The following is a 21,431-nucleotide window of genomic DNA, read 5'->3' as shown; positions in this document are numbered from 1 at the left end:
AGGCAGGCTATATACTGTGCACTGTCTCTGGTGAGTGAGGAGGAGAGGGCGGGAGATATGTAAGGGAGAGAGGGAGGGAGAATTATTCATGCGTCCATCAGCATCAGCATCAACACAGCAGAGGGAGAGAGGAGAGGGGAGAGATGTAGGGTCTTCCGGCACAGCACAGGAGGAGGAGGAGGCGGGTCTTCCCTCGCTCTGTATGCAAATCAACAGGATCCCAGAGCACAGATGTCACATGACGCCGAGGGAGGCTGGGGCCTGCACAGTGCCGATCCAGAGTGAGAGGGGCTGTGTCAGCTCAGCGATGATGTCATGATTTATTTTGAGGAAGTGATGTCAGGCCTCTGCAGTGAGGCTGGTGGTATCTACAGTGGTACAACACTTGTTGTACAGTTCAGCCATACAACAAGTGTCAATCTGAAAAGACATTTTTACCCTTGGAACAGAATATAAGCACATTGGCATGTTACATATTTGCACATTACAGCTGCATCGGTTTTAAAAAATGGAATATGGGTGTATGTAAAATGTAATTAGCTTGAGCTGAAAGCCAATCCAAGTCTATCTTCTTATATATTTTTTCTAATGTAAAATTAATGTTTGTCCCAGTATTTAAATGTTCAATAAATTTCCCCTGAAGCTTCAACGTTACATAAAACATCACATACATATTCTTTCTCTCCTTGTTCCAGTGCTTCACTGAAGCTATTTCACTATTATATTTTAAGTGAATTATTCAAAGCTAAGATGTCATTTTAAGACCTGCACAATCGGGTTACATCAAATAGAAAATTTGAAATACCTTGTGCATCATTTGATACGCATTTTTCCATAATTCAGCTTGGCATATTTGGTGTCTTCTGAAACTTTGAATGAAAATTTAAAACAAAGCTCTGCAGTTTTAAACAATGCTCATCTGCACAAAAGGAAGCTGAAATGATGGACCTGCAGTCTGTGACGTTTGCAGACAGTCTGGAATGTTGAAGAGTGGAAATTAAATATGCCATTTCTTGTCATGTCATCAAGTATGATGCAGCTTGGCATGATCGGCTGCTGCACCTCTTCAGTGAGCCACGATAGCTGAAATGTTAAACAGTGATATTGATTCTTGTTGATGTTTACACAACTGCTTTGTGAACAGATACACAGAGTGTCTCCATGTCTGTGTGTGTGAGAGGGATAGAGAGATGTGTCAGTGTGGTTACTATTGACTCAGCTGCTGATGATCACAATAACAACAAATGTCAGTGACTCAAAGGACTTTTTACTGTAGTTAACATCTGGTTTTAGACAGAATGTCCATGATTAGCTTGTTTGTTTGTATACAGTCTTAGTTAGAGGAACCTTCGTATCAAAAATAATGAAATAAAAAAATACTGTAGCTGGATTAAAACAAACTACATATTAATTAACCCATGAAGCCTTATTTTGAAGAATAATTATGAATAATTATGAATAATTATTACGACTGAAACCTTTTCTACGATAGAACACTCCTGGACGAATGAGGGACTACACCGTCTTATTTTGAAGAATAATTATATGAAGAATTATTTTCTAATGGTGAGTGCTGCATGTGGTTATGGTCAAGCTGCCTATTGTGAGTCAGGTTCTTACTTTCATTTCTATGATGGTCTGCAGGGCCTTGGTTTTGCTTGGATCCTGATGCAGCTGATTCCTTCTGTGCAGTTCCTTTCATAAAAGATACAACATTATGTGGCACCAGTACAGCAGAATCTATTTGAAGCAGAAAAAGGCTGAAGAAAAACACCAAAAAATGCAATGTTTGTCTTTATACATGTAAAATGTTTCATGCAGCTGATGTGCTCTGCAGTTTTCAGTTTATACGTTACATAATTAATATGCTACTATATAAGCAGAAGAATAGAGCATATTGATTATGTGACACAGCACTGCCCTCTAGTGACGACAAAGTAAAGTCTTGTACAGTCAATCCCATATATTAATATCAGCATGGTCATAGAGTACCTCTCGGAGATGGATGTTCTCCTTCTCCTTTTGATCCAGAATGACCTCCAGGTGTCCGAGCTGGGCCTCTGCCTCAGCAATGCGCCTAGCTCTCTCCTGCTCTTCCTCCTCAGACGCCCTGCCCGGCCCCGGGGGCAGCCCTTTACTCTGCAGCATCTCCAGCAGCTTCTTAATGGATTCGTCTCTGGCACCCAGTGTTTGTTTCTGGGTCTCGATCCTCAGCTCCATCTCCTCCAGGGTCTTTCTCAGCAAGAAGAGCTCCTTGGCCTGCCTGTCGTGTTCAGCCTGCAGCCGACGGAAGTTCTCCTCCGTCAGCTCGATTGTGGTGAAGTGCTCAGAAGCGGAGCGGTTACCGCTCTCCTGCTGCAGCAGGTGGTTCAGGTCTCGCTGTGTGCGCAACTCATCCTGCAGAGCCTGGATGGTCATCTGGAGATGCTGATGAAGTTCAGATCACACACACACAGAGTCAACAATTACTGAAATTATTGAATTATTGAAAGTTTTTCACACTACACATGAGGGTAACCACATATAAACACACTTCTGAAATGCTGTTGTACACGGTTCTGTGGAAAAATACAGGTCAAACATGGGGAACACATCACGTACCTAAACTAAACACATAAACTGATATTGTTAAAAGACTGTACGTCTTTTTTTCTTTATTCTGGAACAAGAAACAAATTTGAATCGTTTGGAATTACAGAAAGATTTTTTTATATATATATATATATATTAAGGCTTGAAATAAATCACAGCTGCCAAACCAATTAATCTATTAATGTGCTGCAAAAGGTTGCTCTGTTTTTAGACATGTGAGCAGAATTAATGAGGGTTGTTAACTTGCTAATCAAAGCAAAAGACCACCCCGATGCTTCCCTGCAGTGCAGCAGAGGTCTTTGCTCTTTGACACTCAGCCTGAGAGGCCCGGATACAAATGCTGTATCAAACCTCAGAGGTGGCATCTGGTTATAATGAAAAGGGGTCTGCAAGCTAATTGAGCATCATGTAGAAAAAGACTGTATGCCTATGATTATTTAGATAAGCTGCTACCATTGGAGGACATGAACTAGGACCCAGTTATATATTGAATAAAGGCATGCTTGTCTGTGAATTTGTGTGTGTCCAGAATAAAATAAAAACACACTTTTAAGCTGAATATATTTTATTATGTGTAGGGGTGTTGGTTCTAGGTTTAAGGGAACGATGTTAGGGCCAAGTTTCTGTCACAGATTGACTAAGGCTTGGTCTTGCCTGTTGAAATTTTCTTCCAGCAGATATCTCCAAAGGGAAATCAATCTAAGTCCAGAAAATGGCCCACTCAGGATTTAGAGTAGAAGAAACAGATTCTTCCACTGAAATAAAAACCCCTTTACAGGCAGTCTGGGGTTGTATGGTTGGTGGTACTACAGGGGGATGGAACACCAGACATGTTTGGATTGACACAATTGAACAAACTTATCACTCTTTATAGTTTTACAGTGTTTATATGGGGAACATATGAGGGTTCACAGGAAAAGGAGGCAGACTGAACTGCTGAAAATAATATACTTCCTTTTGGAGGTTCGTAAGAGAGGAGGTTGTAATGGTGCAAAGGGATTGCCAAGTGTCTGAAAATACACGGCACACTGAAGGTGACTCTATGTTATGCACACAACATGTGGTGCAAACATAGGGACAAACCTTGGTTCTCCTGGCATCCAGCAGCTGCAGAGCATGGGCAGAATGAACAGAAAAAACAAATGTATGGTAAAACAGAGCGTCAGAGCATGATGCAACAGAGACGGATGATCAACACAAACCAGGCAGAGATTTAAAATGAGAGCCATCCATCAGTGTGTCCAGCTGTCTATCAGCCTGCAGCCCTCAGTCAGAACATCATATTCACAATATACTGACAGAGAAAAATTGACTTATTGAGATTACCTTTCTGGAAAGAGATAAGGTAAGGTTTAGATATGGCTGTAAAAATGGTTCCAATCAACCACCACAATCTTACATTTACTGATCATAGATGTATTAGATGGGTCTAATATTGTTATTATTAGTAGTAGTAGCACTGAAATAATAATCATAAAACAATCTCCACATAACACACTTGTATTAATAATATTAGTAGTAGTGTAGTAGTGATCAGATAATGACAACATGATGACAAGTTGATTAATCAGTAAATTGATCGACAGCAAATTAATTGGCAATTATTTTTAAAACTGATTAATAAGTCAATTTTCTAAAAAAAAAAAAAAAAAAAAAAAACTATTTACTGTAGTGGCAATTTCTTCGGAATAAAGAAACACTCAAGGCAATCACTTGTCTTTCTGTAGGTTTACTTCAAGCGTCTGCAGACGGACTCACAGCAGCAAAAACATAATTTAAGGACAAATACCAAAGTAAAAAACTAAATCTGTTTTTGATCCCTGTAACATTCCTTGTTGGCTCATTTCCTCATTACAAAACAGAGGGGATACTGTAAGCCTGTGCCCTTCCAACCACCGGGGGGCAGTGTTTGTGTTAGAAGAAACAGCTGATGAATTTTCGGCTGACTGCAAGACTGCTGCCATCCTCAACAGTTTTTGTCACACTGCCTTATGTGAGTCAGTGACATTTGGTCCGGCAACAGAAAGTGTAGTCTATTCATTTACAACTAGATTTTTCTTTACTGGCAAACAAGTTTCAATGCAAGAGTTATCTTCCTCCTTACATGTGGAATAGTCCTTAATATAATAATAATTTGCTACTATGTATAGAAAATACCTCTTCTTAACCATAAATAAATACATGCATTATTGCTGTAATCAGACTTAACCAATCAAAATCAGAAATGACTGGTTTCCGTCATGAGTGATAGAGAATAAGTCCCTGCAAATATTGGCATGCTACTACCTCACTTGTACTAAATCAATTTAATGTGGCACAGAGCAACATTCAAACCGTTAAACCAAAACCTTTTTCTTTCTACTCATATCTTCTCTCTTTAATCTCACATGACACCACTCCCTCTCCCTCCCTCATCAGTACTCCCTCTCTCTGCCCTGATCAATAACTTGCCGTCTTGGAACTAAACTGCAGGAGACAGTCCAATGATTCCATTTGCATAATTGCACTGTAGGTTAAAATTACTATATGGCCATTCCTGCCTTATCCCCCCCGAACATCTACAGCAGCCTGTGAGTCAGTCATGACTCAGCGGATATTGGAGTTGTGGTCACTCTGCCTCAAGAGAAGGCTTCTCTTTCGCTGCATATCCTGAAAATGAGCTTCCAGAGGTTTCACAGAGTCAAGGAGAGATGTTGAGCTACAGTTCCTCTAACTGACACCTGGGGTAGCCAAGGGTAACTGGCTGTCAGAAATCCTTTTGTGCAGAAACACAAAATCCTTCTGAGAGCTACAATAGAAAAGGTGTTAGGTGGATTCTGTCATTGTCTCAAAATGCCAAAAGCTACATCTGCAAGTTAATTACACATACAGAAGTATACTGTAAGATTTTTCACAATGTTTGTTTTGTCACATGGGTAAAACTGTAAATTAACAAGACTAAGAGTCTACATGCTCTATGAGGCTGTACTTAGGCACAGCGGTGCTTTCCGCTTATGTTTAGCAGGTATAATATTTATGTTCACAATCTTAGTTTACATTTTCTAATTAGCACTAAACACAAAGCACAGCTGAGGCCGATGGGAATGTCAATAGTTTTGCAGGTATTTGGTCATAAACCAAAGAATTGGACACATTGAAATTTCATCAAAGTGATTACAGTTCATCCTGAGGGGGACATGAATGTCTATACCAAATTTCATGAGAATCCATCCAATAGTTGAGACATTTCTCTTAAAACCACAAATGTGAACCTCATGGTGACGCTAGAGGAAATGTCAGGTGATCACCAAAGTCATTAGGATAAATCGTCTTGACCATGAATGTCTTTACAAAATTTTGTGGCAATCTATCAAGAAGATGTGAGAATACTGTACTGTATTTCACAGAATAAGTGAAAACTTTGACCTGCTGAATGAAAAAGTCAGGGGATCACCATAGTCATTGTGACTCATCCTCTGGGCACTATGAATGTCCCAGAGGATAGCAATTTATTCACTACAATCCATCCAATAGCTGTTAATTTATTTCACTAAAAATCAAAAATGTCAGCCTCATGGTGGCACTAAAGGGAAAGTCTTACTTTCCCACTGACCTTGGGAAACTTCATCCTCTGGGGACCATGAATATCTGGACTAAATTTCATGGCAATTCATCCAGTAGTAGTAGATATTTCAGTCTGGACCAAAGTGCTGAACTAACCAACCGACCGACATCCCTAGAACCGCTCCGCATGGCTAAAAATGTGTTGTGCAGTCAGACATGAAAACTGTTAACACATTAACTTAAAGCTACTCTGTACACAGACTGATACTCAAATCTGGTGACATTCAGTTCTTTTACCAGGCGGCACAGGCATGAGCAGCTATATGTGCGGTATACTATATATGTGTGTATGTTAAGAGGGAGTGGGTGTTTGTATCTGACAGATGGACTGCTCCAAAGCGCTGAGTCAGAGCAGCCTACAGCTCACTACATTCCTAATCGCTGTGTTGTATGTCGTGATGGCTGACAATATACAATTACACCCACAGCCATGGCATCAAATATGGCATTTATTCATCTCTACTCAGCTAAAAGAAAGGTAGAGAGCTGCGTGAATGCAGAAATCTGAGAGTTGGGACGGCACACAGGAGTTAAGTAACACTGAATTCTGAATACTGAATAATATTTTCTTTACAGTACTTATACATGTTCACCCAGTGTGCAGATGGTAATTTATGATGTTTGTTAATATGACTGTAATACTTATCATTATTCATTTTGATAAAGCCAAAGGCCAGACCCTATCCTTAATTTATTAAGTAATACTAAGTGTACACAAACACACACACATTTTTTTATTTCAGCATTTACAGCATCAAGTCTCTGAAAGATGGCCCTCTCTAGGTCCTACCAATAACGCTGATGATAATGATGATGATAAATCTTACTATAGTAATAATATTATTAATATAGAACTACTGCATATGTAAAATAAGCTATATGAAGCCTTTTGTGGCTCCAGAGGGAGCTGTGCGAGTTACATTGTAGGCGCCAGGTTTTGACAAGGAAGAAGAATGCATGGAATAAAAAAAAGACGATATCTCTGTTCTGCTGCATTTATTTTGATATATGTTTTAAAACTGTCCATCGTGAATCCGACAATGTTATAGGAGTGCAAAGCTAAATCGGTGGAGTACTCTTTTAAAGATTATTTTTGGGCATTTTTTTTGGGATATCAACCTATATATCATATCTGTAAAAGTACAATACTAATACTATGTATTAAATCTTTCACTTAACACTGATGCAAAAAACTGAATGATACACAGCTTCCGGGTAATGATGAGGTGAAGCTATAATTTCACAGTGATTTTGCATGAAAACCAGACAGCCAGTCTACCAGTGGAGGCAATCAATAAACTACATCTACAGCAATGTAACCAAATGAATGCCTTTTGATTTACAAAACTATTCTCATGCAAGTGTTAATTCAAAATAACACCCTCTTATTCAAGCATAATTTTTCCTATTTGAGTTCATGAAAGCATGTCACAGTGGGAATCCCAAAGATGGTACGTGGAGAGTCACACAAAAGGGCTCCAGACCATGCGGAGCAGTGGAACAACAAGTACAATGATCCTTAATGAGTTGCTACATGCATTTATGTGGAGTTTAATAATGCAAACATCAGCCAGGATACACAGATACACAAGATACACTTAGCCGTCAGTAACAAGTATACTTTTCTTCTCAGATTGCCTTCACTTTTCTTTCACCATCTGTATACTTCATACTGGAATTCAATATGTTGTCCATTTCTTTTTTCCTGGTTCAAAGAAGAATACATCTTTATTATTGGATTCTCACTTTACTTGTTACCCCAAGATGGACATTTTTGCACTGTTGGCTCTGATCTAATTGAAAACTGTGCTGTTCTGGATAAAAGACACCAGTAGACTGTAACATGTCTTATCCCCTTTGCTTTGTTCTTCCATCCTTCACTCCCTTAATCTCACCAGCCTTGCACTTGGTAAATGTTTCCCTGCTTCTCTGCATTTCATCTCATCTTGTTCTCTCTCCTCATTTCATCACCTTCCTGTCCTCTGGATGAAGCAGCAGCCATCTTGTGCGCTCAGACAGGAAGGGGGGTGGATACCACGGGAAGTATCCATGGGCTCTTTTGACTGTTCACATGATACTTCCTGTGTCCACTTGAGTTCACCATGTCATGACATCGCTGAAAACATCAATACCTTTGCTCATCATGTATATATGACAGCTGCAAGCTTGTTTGCCACTGTGTAGTGTGGACACCTGCCGTATATATATATGAATCATATGTGCAAACAAATAATTGGGACTATACCTCCCTCACACAAAATACAGTACAATAACCTCTGCACACACATTAGCAGCTGGCACAACTACAAAGAGAAGAAACCCCTAATCAAAAATGTATACATGAAAATATACCCACTTTGCTGAGACACAACAGTCCCACCCAGTTCACATATTCACACTTTCATTGTTCAGTGACATGTAACAATCGGCAGTTCACAGTAAAGAATAAAAAAAACATGTCATGTCTGAGGCACGGTATCCATGCACAGACAGAGCAGTGTGATGGGAAGCTCAGCCTCCATTTTGGGGATTGCATTGATGAGGGCTGACTGGGTGGCTGAGCAGCAGTGGTCATGACTCAGTCAGATATGGTACGCTCTAGCTCACACATTTCCCTCTAGCAGCTCTTGTCCAGCTTCAGAACGACAAAAAATTCTGCTGAAATCATGTCAAACGGTTCAGCGTTGTAATAGCCTGAGCCAGTTGCATAGTACATTAAAAATGTGCCTCACGAAACATTCCTGGGCTAATCATTACCCCTGGTCATGACCATCGACTGTTTTGATTAAAGCTCTGCAGGCTATGGTTGTTATTTCACTCACAGTGGAGTCTGTGCTTTACAAAACAGATGAAAGACAAACTCTAATGCCTGAATACTTTTCCTGTTTTTCTAAGATGTGATAAAAAGGAGCACATATTCCCATATCTTATTTTTTACTAAATAAATAATGCATGGCATTTGCTCAAGCTAATAGAGGCCTGAGGCACCTGATGCAATTGTAAAGGGTGCTACAATACAGATGTAAAGATTGGCCTGAAATTACTCCATAATTAATGAGGCAATTTGCTCCTCAGTCAGCCTCTCAAACCATCCCACCGTAAGTATACACTTACGTAAGGACGCCTCACAGCCCAGAAATCAAGATAGAAAAGACCAATTATAGTAACACGGCACATCTGCCTTTTATTAGCCGACATACTTCATTAATGAACCCTACCAGGAGGGATATAAATATCATTCAGTGCAGTCAGAGCGAACACTGATGGACAAGGCTGAGGACAAAAAAAAAAAAAAAAAGAGTCCTCTCGTATCGAGCACAAAGGCATGAAAGCCCACACTGTAAAGCTTTCATATTCTGCTGGACACATTTAGCTCCTACAGTTTATGAAGCTGAGCTAAAAATATATACAAGGATTCATGCAGTATTTAATCGCACACTGAACATAAGGAATAAGTGAAATGATGAATGGCTTGGGCCCTGTCAGTGGCAGTGCCAGTTTAGCTTGAAAAGGCAAATTCCCCTCCCAAACACTGTCCCTACACATTTTCATGAATCATAAAGATATAAAAGAATCAAGGTACCTCTGGCTCCCCTCTAGGGATCACCAGCAGGTAGAAACCATTCAATTGTGAGACAGAGAGCTCAACATCCTTCCCTTTAGCAGCATGGCACTGCTTCAGGGATGAGCAGGCAAACTCTTTAAACTCCAGTCGAACCAGGTAAGCCAAAAACAATTTGCTTTAAACGGGAATGTTCATCATATACGCAAATGCAAGCAGACATGCACAAAGACAGACGGGTCTCATTTAAGGGTCACACAGTAATGGTATCTGCTATGACCTTGAAGAGTGGAGTGACAGCATCTGCCGCTTTGAGTAATGAGCAGGCCTACTGGCGGTTCAGTGTCCAACAGCATCACTCAACCAGACAGACAGAAACGCAGACAGACTGGCACAAAGACCACAACCAGCTGGCAAAATTCAACCTTTACGTTGCTTGAGGCATTGTGCAATTAGCTGCATCATGCCACAGCCTGCCTCAAAAAGAAAAGGAAAAAAACGCTGTAAAACTCAATCCAGCCAGTCAAGCAATATGCTGACCTATTCCACAATCTACCTCAATGTGTTGTGCATTTTTCCTTGCAACCAAAATATCAAACTAAATCAAGTGCTTTATATCTAAACCCTCTGTCTGTACTATAAGGCAGCTAACTATGTGGTGTTACATATATCCCAAAGTGTGGATAGACAGAGGATAATGTAATCCTGCAACTGAGATTAAACATGACAATCATCAAAATTTGGGATACAAAGAGCATTTTTTCCATACTGAATGCAAGTGATGTTTGGCTGTTTTTATATCTACATTACTTCCATTGTTAGAACCTAATTTTCACTTGACTGTTAGAAAAATGTGCATGGGGCAATTTGGTGAATTAAAAAGAAGAGTTTAGCTGCCAACTGACATTTTTCTAAATTTAGTCAGAAGAAAAACAGATTGTATATTTGAAGACAGTGAAGGCCAGATGAACAGAGGTAGACAGTGAGAGATGATCAAAGTCAGAATAAGTAAAGGAAAGACGAAGGGAGAGAGAGAGAGAGAGTAAGACAGAGAGTGTTTAAGCATCCTTGACATTTGTCTCTGGGCCTTGTGCCTACTTTTGTCAGTTACTGATTTAACTGGGCCATGACTACACCCCCACATTGAAGCAAGCAAAAAACCTTTTGACATCTCACAGTCTTGGGCCAATCTGATAATAACCTTTGAAAAGAAACTAAAATTAACTCATGTTGTGGCCAGATTGCATACAGAAGTTACAATTCAACTGTTGGTGGTGTCATCATGCTTTTTTACTTAATCAGTAAACAATTGAGGGCAGGATTTCATTGTCAAAATTGTGGATTATTAAATGGTTTCATACAAGGTACAAGGCCCAGTATATTAGCTCACATTTCAAAAACTAGATTATAGACAACGAGATTAAAAGGTTTTGTATTTCCTGTGGCTCAAGTGGTCTCTCTGACATCAATTCTGTACTGTGGTATTATGCGAGGAGAGTGTGTTAAATATTTATGTACACAAAGAACTCTTTCCAGAAAGGTTTCCACAAGTACTGAGAGAATGACTGACTGCAATAATTCTCTGAATTCTTGGACTGAAGATGACAGTGGTGTATTGCAGAGAAGAGAATAGCGAAAGCAGAGAGACAGATTAAAAAAACAAAACAAAAAGACAACAGACTAGCAACTGAAATTCCCTGCAGTAAAGAGTGGATTATGACAGCTAAGAGGACTGGTCTCACCTGGTTCTCCTCATGAGTGACTCTCATCTGCTCTTTAAGGATTGATGTGCGAGCCGCCTCTTCTTTCCTCATTATCCTCTCCTTCTTCAGCTCAGGACTCCAGAAGCTCTTGATGCTGTTGGTGGAAGATCCCAACTTACTGTCCTTCAGGTCAAGCTCTCTGCGCAGCAGCTCATTCTCCCTCTGCATATCCCTGAGCTGGGCCTGCATCTCCAACAGCTCCCCCCCACTGCCCCGCACCGCCTGCCTCAGCAGAGCGGAGGGCACCCCCTGGTGGTGGTGGTGGTGGTGCAGCATGGAAAGGGAGCCCAGGTCACTGTAAGACAGAAGGTCAGCATGATGAGGCAGCCCCACTGAAGCGATGTTGGGACTGCTGCCCATGGCTGTGACACGGCCCCCGTACATGGCCCGGCTGGTGGCGCGACCCAGAGTCATAGTGCCTTTTGGATAGGTGGCAGTGGAGCCCACGCCCTCATGGTCGCTCAGGTACATGGGCCCCGAAGTAGCATAGGCAGCGTTGAGGGACTGGATGTTCTCCATGGAGAGCGTCTTTCCCCCCGCACCACCCCCGCCCCCGCTGTTGGCCCTCCGATGGCCCAGTCTGGGGGACCTTGGCAGGCGCGGGGACCGTGCGGGGCTGCTCTCTATATGGCCTACAGCTCTGGCACTGCCGTACATGTCCTGTGAATCAGCGGTGTAGCCACCAGAGGGTCCTTAACAGGAGCACGCAGAAATGAGGCTGCTCTGACTCTCTGAACCGCACATGGGTGACTTATTTCATGTCTTAATAGGTGGAGTATTTCAAAGTCAGATCTGAGGAAACAGAGGAGAAGCACCTGTTAGATGAATAGCAACTGTTTGTATGTGTCAGATGAAAGGCACAGAAAGAAATGCGTACACTTTAGAAAAATACACAGTACATTCCCCTCAAAAACTGAGCAGGTTAAAACAAACAGATTTGGCCTGCAAGATGCAACAGCAAACTGTCACATTTTATGTGGCAGCTATTTCAAATGGCCCACAGGAATTTCCCAGCATCATCCTGGATTTCCCACTGGCCAACATTTATCTACATCTCATTAATGCTGCTAATACAGTCTGGACAGACAGCACCGCTTTACAATCACACAGTACTTCAGCTAAATAACAGACTAATTAAAACACAGAATACAATATTATAGCTTATATCATATTTCTCTGTTCTGATCAATGATGGTCAATTGTTTTATATCAGAGTAAATAATGATACCCATGAAGTAATGACAAAATGCATGAGATGTTAACCAAATTGTTCTTTTTAAAGTTACTCCCCTGCAAAAGGTTTTAGGTGTAATCATTCAAATGCCACTGTTTTTAGATTAGTGGTTATTAGTTTTTAAAACAAGCACAGATTCTATGCATCCAGTGATACTGTATAGACCGAATTAACAGTTTATGTGAGTGTGATGTTAAGTCTTTGGCTCCCTACTTGATCAGCTCTGATTACATTTTCTTTTGAGAACACTAATGTTTGGATACGAAGTTTAATACTGTAATAAGTGTTAGAAACTGAACCAAAGTGAAAGATTATAACATATGACAAACATACAGAAACACAACAGTGTGTGCTGTTACACTATAAATAGTACATCAACAGACACCACTGTTTGCACCAAACAATACAATCAATACAATATTCTCAACTCAATGCAATAAGAATCAATTATAAAAGACAGCTAACATAATAAGGCCCATGGCATACTACAAATTAAGTAATCCTCTGTTAAATTGTATTGTTTCATAAACACATAAAACTTACAAATTAAAATAGACAATGATTTTAGCCACAATATTAATTAAAACGATATAAATTAAAATATTTTAAAATACTGCAGATCCTGCTGGCTAATGAGGAGAAAAAGAAAAAGAAGCCTTAATTTTTAATGTTGTAATAATGGTTCTGCCATTTTATGCCATCTCAAGCTTCAATATATCACAAGATATATCACAGTCTGTAATATATTTCAGCTTGAGATGGCACATAATGGCAGTAGATGTTTTTTTGGTAAAATACAGAAAGCTGTTAAACAACAAATGTCGAAGAAACTGTTTGTTAACGTCACAGGGTGTCTGGTGATGAATAATACTGGATCGTCTGTGAGACAAAAAATTAGACTCTTCCATCAAAGTGAACTACGGTACTTTCTCTCCTCTGGTGACACATGCTGCTTAGACCCAGTTGCCATGGTGACTATGCCTGGGCTAATAGAGATAAAGCACCTCAGTCATCTGACATAACGGTAGCATAAGTTTCCAGAAGGTGAGGAAAACACTTCGGCCAAATGTGGATGGTGTGTGTTAAGCAGTGTCAAGATGGCATGACAGCCTGTAGGGTTTCTGGGAGCTTTCCTTCTAACAATCCCAAGTTTTTTATCTTCATGCATATTCTTTTATTTTGCTTTGAGGGACAGATGAAATGACAATTCATGGCACAGAGAACCATGTGTCAACAGGTCTCCTCGGTGTAGGAAATCCACTAAGATTTTGGGTGACAGGAACCCTCAGCTACACTCACTGAAGCATCATCTGTGTGGAAACACTTGGCCAGGGCAATCACTGCAGCCTGGCAGAGGAGGTCAGACAGGACACTATCATTCTCTGTTAGTTATATTAAGTAAAAGGGGGCCTGAAATGGGATGGAAACATACAAATAAAAAAAATAAAAAAACTCTCCCTTTTTTCTTCAGTCCTTCTGAGAGACACTGGCAAATTAAATTCAAATTTTAAATATGCAGACATATGCAACAACAAACACTGCAGCTCTTATCTACAGTGGTCAGCTTGCTACAGCAGGTCTGTGAAGTCTGGTTGGTAAATGTTTTAGGAGCAGAAACAGGATTCAGCAATGAGCAGTACAGGCAAAACAACAAAAACATCTAATAATAAATTATAATTGACCTGCTGTATATCAAGTCTGGTGATGCTCATAACGTTTTGGGGGTTTTTTTCTTTTGTTTTGTTTTTTTTGGTGAAACTGTTAGTGAGGATGACTCAATTCAGTGGTCATTTTTGAGGTTGTACTGTGGATTGCAGCATAAAGCAAAATATCCTGTGAAGCATCTTTCAGTCAGTGTTTGTTAGGATCTACTTGTAATGACTGTTCCTCTTTAATTAAGTATTTTTTGTGTTTTGAATACTGTTGTCATCATTTTTTATACTTTCTCCATGTCACCACTGTTGTACCAGTGATTCAGGCAGTGACTCTCTGGCTTCTTTGTACCTCTTTAAGTTGCTTTATCTTGCCTTGAAAACATTTGTATAAAAATCATGTTTGTCAGCCTTCTTATTAAAGCTGACACATTCTAGTAAGTTGTATTCAACTTCAGCTATGATTCACTTCTGTAGCTGCCTTTGTAATTGTGAATTACAGGAAAACGATGTAATGTGATGTGGGGAAAAGTTTTAGAAATTATGCCAACTGTGCCGTGCTGGTGGGCCAGTGATCTGGGATGTGTGCCATGTGACCGCAACTTCCACGCTTTCATTCCAACTGGGGAGCTTTGATGTCGCTCCTTAAATTCCCTGCCAATCTTCACTGTCAGCTATTTAATAAAAGGCACATATGCCAGAAACATTTACTTTAAAAATCATGATGACATATGCCAAACAGAGGAAAACTGCAATGTGATGAGGACCAATGTTCACGCAAACACTGCTTGAAAGAAATGCTTAACACCACAAACTTTCACCTCAGAAATAAACAGACTGAACCTGTGCCTCTGACAGTCTCAACAAAAATCAAACACTGTCATTTAACTGCTACTTGCTTGTTTTTGTATTGTATAGTACGGTGTTTCTGCTTTTCTGTCCACCCAGTGGGATACACTCTAATCAAATGGGTGTGCCACAGTCACAGATTTTACAGATTGATTGCCTGGAGCTGAAGCATTGGTATGGGAATACTGAAATCTGTGATGTTTGATCGTTTGATTGTTAAAGTGTACAGTGTAAGGATGCAACTAATTAACATTTTCATTATCTGTTGATTTTTTTTTTTGATTAATCAATTAATCATTTAGTCCATAAAATGCCAGAAAATAGTTTTAAAAAATGACCACGGTGATGTATTGAAATACAGTCTGAAACCCAAAGATATTCAATATATAATGATATAAAACCAAAGAAAACAGCAAATCCTCTCATTTTTGAAACTGAAATCAAGGAGTATTTGATGTTTTAGCTGTTTGATAAATGACAAACAATTACGCAAAATTGTTGTCAATTAATTTTCCGTCGATGGACTAATCAATTAATTTACTAATCATCAGCACTAGTACAGTGGACATCTAAGTCAAATATTGAATAAGTTGCCTACAAATTCCTGACAGACCCAATCATGTTCCACACCAGTTTATCTCCAATGAAAAATATTATTCCGATTCTTCTAACTCTGTTCTGATGAAAATTTGTTTATCTATATTAACGGATTTCACCCACACAGATCTACAAAGCACCAAAGCACATTCCTCAGAGGGAAATGACCTGAGTGCAATAAGAGAGTATCATATTATTGCAGAAACAGTGATAATATTAGAGTACCACGAGGGATGCCAGCTGAGAAGGACAATTGTAATCCCCCACCCCACCCATACAGTTACCTTTACAAAGGATACTCCAAAAACAGAGCGACGGTGCACAAAATATTACTACTGCTTATTTTCAGAATGACACCAAACGTGTGTTGGCATCGTTTTATAATGAAACCAATTAGGAATTTCTGATCAGATACCATTTTTTTGTTTTTCATACAGCTTTTAGCAACTCATGGCCATGCTGTCACTTTCATTCATTTCTGACCAGACGTCATACTCACACTGCTCAGGTATTAGTGGAGCAATTACAGTTACCAGGACCCGAAAAACCTGTCAGCAAATGCCAGTAAAGGCCACTGAAGAAATGATCACTGGCAATTCAGAGAGCAGTGGTGCGTTAACAGCGGAGAGGATACAGATGTTCTGAAACAAAGATTTCACCACAAGCGATGCTGTGTGTATCTGTGGGGACGGGGAGTTTTCTATAAGGCTATCATGACATTTTGTTCCCACTCTAACACAACTGTATTAAATAAGACTACTAGTTAAAACCAGGGATCTTTGACTGTAAGAACGTGATTTTGAGGCCAGAGCGCATGTGTAGGGCGGACATAGAAGGGCATTTTTCTATAAATAGCCTTTTACAGTGGGTTGACGATAGAGAAATTGAATGTGAAAAGACGCCGTTCAGCGCGTTGCAGTGCTACCTGAGCAAGTGCAACACATGCATCCTCCTCATCACGTATTCTACTACAGAGTCTCAACGTCCCCATGCCTCCCATTGACCTCAATCGTTGTTTGATTAGATGAGAAAATGTAAATGTGCTGCTCCAAATGGCCCGTTCAACCGTCCACCCAATTCCAACGTTCAGCTGTAGCCCTGCTTAGAAATTGCTTGTGAAACACATGTGAAACGTGCTCGACAGATGTTGTAGCTCAATTACACGTTCTCAATTAAAATGTGTATTTTGATGTCTGCTGACTGATGTGTAGCCTGAATTACATTTGATGCAGCATAGGAAGCACGACCAAGCAATTGACAGCTCACTGGGCCTACATTTTCCATGGCTCCAGCATGGTGTGCGTCGAGCACCTGACTACACCAATGAAATATCTAACCAGCCGTGGGGAAGCCGACTGAAACCTTTATTTTGAAACACGGCGCTGCTATATCGTTTCAACGCGGCTTTAAAATGCAAATTCTCAGGTATCAAGTGGGCACTGACTGGCTGTGTCTATGCAATCAACGACCACGGAACACGAATGTTTTTTGTTTTTTTTTAAACACATAGCCTGTGCTTTTTCCGCCAGGTCGCTCACAAAACGCTCCAAAAACGCAAAAGGACACTTCCCGGATTTTAAGTATCATTATTTCTATGATGAAACGCGGATAGACTGGGAGAAAAATAAAAGAAGCGAATGTACCTTCATCGATGTTAATTCCTCTCCTTCGCCGCTCTAGACGGCATCTTGTCGCCTCCATTCACCCCAGCAGCCTCTCTCAGCATCCTGCGCTGTCATTGGGCAGCGGACACGCTCTCTCTCCTCCTCTACACACCAGGGAGCAGCATCACCACTACTGCAAGTGGCAGCCGGCAGGAGGGGATGGGCGGAGGAGATGCGGTGAGCGGCCTGCACTGAATTTCACATCATCTTGGTGCTGATTGGGAATCATTGACCGTGTCTTTGAGTTAGTTTTTAATTGGAGCTCTCACTGTCTCTTTTATGGCTCTTGTTTTCCCTCATTCACCGAGGTTTACAGGTGCCCGGACACATTGATGTAGTTACAGTATATTTCAGGAAAGGGATGGCCTAATTCAAAATTATGGGACTTGGAACAGTAGTCAGAGTAGAGGATTGTTTTGCCCTGAAATTGGACTGTCAGGCAGCCCTTCCTCCCACGCCGTGTACCACTCTTTAATGCTGTAGGTTAAATATGGTTGGGGTAATACCAAGGTACGGGACTGTAGTCTGCTAATCCTAGCGAGGGAGGAGAGATTTGCAAGCCTGACAAGATGAACTCTGGGCAAGAAAGTCTCTTTTTCTAATTCCTTGGTACATCACTACTTGTGCACATCTGATCCAGTTAATTCTTATTGGCTAAACAGAAGAAACAGAATTACACCAACACTGCTTCCACGAAAATGGATCTAGGCCCACAGGAATAGATGATATAAAATCTTGTAACACACACGCTTTCTTGCAGAGAGTTAGATGGGAAGATGGATACCACTCTCATATCTGTTAAATATGAAGCTATAGTCAGACACTTGGCATAGAATTAACATAGTTTAGCATAGCTTAGCATAAAGACTAGATAAAAAGGGAAACAGCTAGCCTGACTCTGTCCAAAGGTAACAGAATCCACCTACTAGTAGGCTACCTCTAAATCATTAACATGTTATATCTCATATGTTTTATCTGTACCAGAATCAAAGTGTGAAAATGACACATTGTGGTTTTATGGGTGTTTATGTGCCAGACAATTTCTTGGCTGGGCTGAGTAACTTCCGGGAGTCTGGACTGGTTGCCTGGCAACCTCACTGTGACGACAAGACTCCAGGCAGTAGCTTCATATTTAACCTACGAACATGAATGGTATTAATCTTCTCATCTAACTCTCCGTAAGAGTTAGAACCAGTAAAGCAGTGACATATTGTGGTGTCTTTTATAAAACAATGAACCTGCTCCTCTCCAGTATTCAGATTGCCAACATTATAAATCACATTTGCCGGAGGGAAACCACAGATCCAGCAAGCAGCTCTGACAGAGCAACTTCTGTCGCAGCATGAATCAATCTAAACTCACGACATCACACACTGTGACTTCACCATGAGGTGAGTACGTCCTTCAGAGGTGTTCACACAGGCAGCTCTGCAGGCTTTTCCAAAACAGAACAATGCCCCCCTGGCTGCTGTCTTCCTCCTGCTCTCGCCTGCCTCCAGGCCTCCTGGAATTAGGGGGTCTTTCTCCTATTTTGCATCGTAAACACTGATGCTAAGTGTGCTTGACAGGGCCCAAAGGAGAGGCATCAGCATTTCTGTGTCCTGAACACAAACACACAGAGTCTCTCTGTCTCCCTCTTTCTCTCACATGCACACATCCAAGGTTATATGAACAGAAAAGAGGGGAAATGGGTTCAGTAAGAAACCCTTTGTGCTCCAGTTGATTGAATACCTTTTCCCTCTATGTTCCACTTATATTTCCACTATGAGTATCCCAGTAACAGGCAGAATGTGAGTGGTGGTTGGTTAGATTGGCTTGTCGGAGAGGCTTGGCTTATTTTTCTTTTTACAATTTGGCCTGCAATATGTTCCTGTGTGCCCAAGCACCCCTGTGGTCAATGCTGAAGTGCTGCCAGAAATTTCCATTTTCTGTCTCTTCTGATTTGTCTCCATTTTTACAATCATCAGCATCTGAATAAATACAAATTACACTTAGGTGAGTGGAAAGCCCACATTCCAGAAGAAAGAATAAATTGTCCATTAAGTTACTTATAAATAGACAATTAGACCCTCCCCTCTCAGAAGTCATCACAAATTAAATTTAAACACATTCACATCGACAAGTATATTTCATGCTGTGCAACACTTGGTGCCCAGCCTACATGGGTTTACAAGACACCAGACAACAACAACTAATATGATTGCAAAACAAATTAAAAGAAAGACCATCTCAAAAGATCCAATTTACATAAGACAAATGTCCTATTGTGAAAGATACAATATACTCTCATCTGCCATGTGAACCCCAAAGTGTTCACTATTACATAGATGAATAAATAATTATGAAATAATCACACAAACAAATCATGTGAAATATATAAATGAACCAATAATTTGTGAAATAATTTGAGAAATGATTCAAACTCAACTCGTGAAATTTTATGTCATCATTCCGATATTCACTCTCCTTTTAGCTCTGTTTTTGTTCTCCACCAACTCCTGAGGGAAATATGCCTCGTAAGCTTAAAACATTTTAACCTGTTAGTTGTGTTGTGTTCTCAAACAATTTAGCCTTTTCTAGTTAGTTAATAATTGTATTACTGCTCCCAGCTCCTGTATGTTTTTCACATATGTCATCTGATTGTAATTGTAATGCAGTATGGTTGATACAGCAGCAGCTAGCTAGTTTTGATTTTAGAGATGTTTGTCAGAGAAAGACTTGAGCAGTAGAGGTTGGAGACTTGTGATTAGCTGAAAAGTGAGAGGGTGGTGGCAACACCACTGTCATGAAAGTGACATTATGAAATAAAAGTGTGATATTATGAAAAGTGACTTTTGCAAAGGTTATTTTGAAATTAAAAATGTCTAAAATAAAACTTAATATGAAATAACTAATGTGATTAACAAATCAATTTAATGCAGTTGAGTTTTAATGATTTCTTAAATTATTTCACAATTTAATGGTTTATTTACATATTTTACACAATTTATTCATATGCTTATTTTGTAATGTCATTTTCTCGTCTTTAATCTTGCCAAAACAAAAATCTCATTAAGCCAAGCACAGATTCTCCTCTAAAGCCTAGTGAATCAGGATATTTTTCTTTTTCTGAGACATGGCATTGATCACTTTTGAGGTGAGACAGCAATGGTCCACAAACAAACCCTTTTGAAAGCATTATGGTCTGGAAAAGGATTGTTTCATTATTAAAGAGTTCTGTATTGATTATACAGTCTGTAGGATTCGCAAGCAAGCAGATTAGGACTGTGAGTGACAGGTGAGGGAGGAAAACCTGAGCAAACAGTTCTCCTTCGACCCCGTTCATTTGTCATTTTGCCCAGCAGTCTGATGGATCTCGACATATTTAGGGCTGGTAGAGTTGTGTGTTTGCTCTCTGCTGGTTTCTTGTGGTGTGGTTACAACGCATCAAAGTCATGTTAAGTGGCTCCTTGATCACTTGTACAAATTGCTTTTAGATTATTTTTCTACATTAGAAAGGGGTTCTGGTCTGTTATGTCCTTGAAAGAAGTAGAAGTTGTTGGATATTCACAAGAAAGATAAGTGTCTCTTAGAAATGCTGCAGTTGCATCATAAAATAATCACATACCACACCACACAGTGATCTGTCACAGTTTGCCTCTCAGTCCTTTCCTGCAGCCACACACTCTCATCCCCAGTCCTCTGCATTATTCTCTCTGTCTGTCCGTCTCTAGCCCCAACTCCTCAGACCTGCCATCCTCAAGCTGTCCACCAGATGCCCTCAGACTTTCCCTCCTTTTGCCATCACCTGACCACCAATCTAAACACCTGTTCCCACTTCTCTCATCAGCCCTGCAGTTACCTGGCCTACTCTGCCCACTCCTCACCTGCTACTCATTCCCTCATCAACCACTCACCATATACACCACTTCACTT

The 21,431-nt window shown here is 40.3% G+C and overlaps 1 protein-coding gene and 1 long non-coding RNA gene across 10 annotated transcripts in view; one reads left to right on the top strand and one right to left on the bottom strand.

Moving 5' to 3' along the window:
• Positions 1-17,645, bottom strand: part of erc2 (ELKS/RAB6-interacting/CAST family member 2) — a 36,693-nt gene extending 19,048 nt beyond the window's left edge. For 5 of the 9 annotated variants that reach the window (XM_044173382.1, XM_044173387.1, XM_044173413.1 and 2 more), the window contains exons 1-6: positions 17,496-17,645; positions 11,500-12,312; positions 3,676-3,699; positions 1,993-2,427; positions 1,621-1,695; positions 949-1,083 (exon numbers count right to left, since the gene is read on the bottom strand). In XM_044173382.1, coding sequence (XP_044029317.1) covers positions 949-1,083; positions 1,621-1,695; positions 1,993-2,427; positions 3,676-3,699; positions 11,500-12,177 — 1,347 coding nt within the window. In that variant the 5' untranslated portion in view covers positions 12,178-12,312; positions 17,496-17,645. The remainder of the gene's footprint in view (positions 1-948; positions 1,084-1,620; positions 1,696-1,992; positions 2,428-3,675; positions 3,700-11,499; positions 12,313-17,495) is intronic. The other 4 variants (XM_044173423.1, XM_044173449.1, XM_044173394.1 and 1 more) reach the window with 3 other exon arrangements.
• On the top strand, positions 17,566-21,362 carry LOC122865335. Its single transcript, XR_006375457.1, has 3 exons — positions 17,566-17,693; positions 18,769-18,907; positions 21,230-21,362. It is a non-coding gene; the product is annotated as an uncharacterized LOC122865335 (long non-coding RNA).
• The last annotated feature ends 69 nt before the right edge of the window (positions 21,363-21,431 follow it).

Source organism: Siniperca chuatsi, linkage group LG2, assembly GCF_020085105.1.
Source record: "Siniperca chuatsi isolate FFG_IHB_CAS linkage group LG2, ASM2008510v1, whole genome shotgun sequence".
Taxonomy (NCBI): domain Eukaryota; kingdom Metazoa; phylum Chordata; class Actinopteri; order Centrarchiformes; family Sinipercidae; genus Siniperca; species Siniperca chuatsi.
Note: the sequence above shows the minus strand (reverse complement) of the source record. Positions and strands in the feature narration are given on the sequence as shown.